Here is a 2404-nt window from a genome sequence, read left to right on the forward strand (position 1 = left end):
CTTTAAAACATATAAAATTCACGAACTTAATTATTTTGGTTTTTTTTCCCTTTGTTTTACTCTATAAAGGCCCTGTTTGTTAAAGAGCGTTTTAGGATAAAAAGAACGGTTTTGACCAACTTTAGAGGTTTGACCACCGAAACCGCTGATTGGAGTGTTTGGTGGAGAGAGTTTTGAGAGAGAGTTTTGGGATGAAAACGCTAATTTAGAAAAAGCTCATTTTATGAGCTTTTTCATTTAGGTTTTTGCAATATTAAAATTAATGGACTTCTTTAACCCTAATAGATAGACGCTCTCTTCTCCTGTGCCAAAATTAATGCCCTTATTCGTCTTTTTGCACAAACCGCTATTATCAATCAGCTAATTTTTACCAAACATGTCTATACAAACAGCTAGTCAAATCAGCTAATGTAATCAGCTAACAGCTACCAGGTAATGTAATCAGCTAACAGCTAACAATTAATTCTGAAACATAGCGAAAGTGATTACATCACTAGTTTTTTAAAATTTCAAATATTTTAACCATAAAATCAACAATCCAAACTCTTTTCTCTAGTGATTTTATTTCAATCTTAGTATACTACTATTGAATACCATGCATGCACCACTACACCACCGCCGCCGTCCACTTTTCCCTCCTTTGTTTCTTTCCCCCATTTTCCTCCTCCTCCACCACCTCCCCCCCTGCCCCTCCTCCTCCACCACCTCCCTCCCTCCTCCTCTCCTCCCTATATAAATGCCGCATTCCCCCAAAACTCTCCAACAAAATCACACTCATCATGAATCTCCCTCTCCTATCTCCAAATCCATCGAATTCCCCCTATTTCCCCTTCAAATCACCTCCGATCATCACCTCCAATTCTCACCGTCTTCCTCTCAATTACAAAAAACACCTCAATTCCTCCCATTTCAACTCCGTTTCTACTAAGATCGGAAAAAATTGGATGAATTATCAAGGGAAGAACAATTGGGAAGGTCTGCTTAATCCGCTCGATGAAAATCTACGCAACGAAATCTTACGGTATGGTCAATTTGTTGAAGCTGCTTATAATTCCTTCGATTTCGATCCTTCTTCTCCTTCTTATGCTACCTGTAAATTCCCCAAAAATTCTCTGTTTTCTCGATCTGGTTTCGCCGGAAACGGTTATAAAATGACGAAGAATCTAAAAGCGACCTGCGGTTTAAAATTACCGCGGTGGTTCGATAGATCCCCGAGCTGGGTTTCGACTCGGACCAGCTGGATTGGATACGTCGCCGTTTGCGTGGATAAAAACGAGATAGCGAGATTGGGTCGACGCGACGTCGTAATAGCGTATAGAGGTACTGCCACGTGTCTAGAATGGCTGGAGAATTTACGTGCTACTTTGACGTGTTTATCGGAGACTAAAAGTCGGTGTGGTGGGCCCATGGTGGAAAGTGGGTTTTTGAGCTTGTACACTTCAGCTACTGACACGTGTCCTAGTCTACAGAGCATGGTAAAAGATGAGATTGAAAGGGTAATTAAAATGTACGGTGATGATGAAATGCCACTCAGTTTTACCGTGACCGGTCACAGTTTAGGTGCTGCGCTGGCTACACTTACGGCGCACGATATTAAGTCGAGTTTCTCGAATGAGTCGATGGTGACGGTTATGTCGTTCGGTGGGCCACGTGTGGGGAATAAGAGTTTTAGGTGCCAGCTCGATAATGGTGGGACTAGGATATTACGTATAGTGAATTCGGATGATTTGATCACGAAAGTACCCGGATTTGTGATTGATAATGACGATGTGGCGAGTAATGAGGATGTATGCTTGGTTGGACTACTTAACTGGCTACATAAGCACGTGAGAAGCACGCAGTGGAGATATGCTGACGTCGGACAAGAATTAAGACTTAGTAGTAAAGAGTCTCCATCTATGAATAAAAGGGATGTTGCCACGTGTCATGATTTGAGCACTTATCTCCACTTAGTGAGGGATTTGTGATTTCTTCCACTCATCAGAGAATATGTGAAGATAAAGAAATTAAAGGTAAATTTTGGTATTAAAATTGACATACGGATTCAATTTAGCTTAAATCAAAATTTAGGTATTAATTCAATTCGGAAATTGATAATATTTGATAAATTAAATATTATCAACTTTGAAACTGAATTGATAATAAACCAATCTGCCAATTTTATGGGCCAAATTCACCTTTAATTCGAAGATTAAAAAATAAATTAGTTAAGCAGAGAATGTAAATATACATGAGTATATTTATACATGTAAATTGAAATGTACATACTTGAACTAGTGATATTTTAATTTTTTTTTTCTGAACAGAAAATATGTAATCATTTTTGCGATAAATAAGGTTGTCTTTTATTAATGTTTTATTCTTTATCACTTAATTTCAGTATCAGTAATATCAGTTCAGTTCA

At 38.4% G+C, this 2404-nt stretch overlaps 1 protein-coding gene across 1 annotated transcript; it reads left to right on the forward strand.

Annotated features, from left to right (window-relative positions):
* Window positions 1-763: 763 nt before the first annotated feature.
* LOC136216649 (phospholipase A(1) DAD1, chloroplastic-like) lies at window positions 764-1967 on the forward strand. Its single transcript, XM_066003198.1, has one exon. The coding sequence runs from the start codon at window positions 780-782 to the stop codon at window positions 1965-1967; it is 1188 nt and encodes a 395-aa protein (XP_065859270.1). The 5' UTR covers window positions 764-779.
* Window positions 1968-2404: the final 437 nt, after the last annotated feature.

The sequence above is a fragment of the Euphorbia lathyris genome, chromosome 2 (assembly GCF_963576675.1).
Source record: "Euphorbia lathyris chromosome 2, ddEupLath1.1, whole genome shotgun sequence".
In the NCBI taxonomy this organism is placed as follows: domain Eukaryota; kingdom Viridiplantae; phylum Streptophyta; class Magnoliopsida; order Malpighiales; family Euphorbiaceae; genus Euphorbia; species Euphorbia lathyris.

Coding starts and splice junctions, on each gene's coding strand:
- LOC136216649 (XM_066003198.1), top strand. CDS start 780: ATGAATCTCCCTCTCCTATCTCCAAATCCATCGAATTCCCCCTATTTC.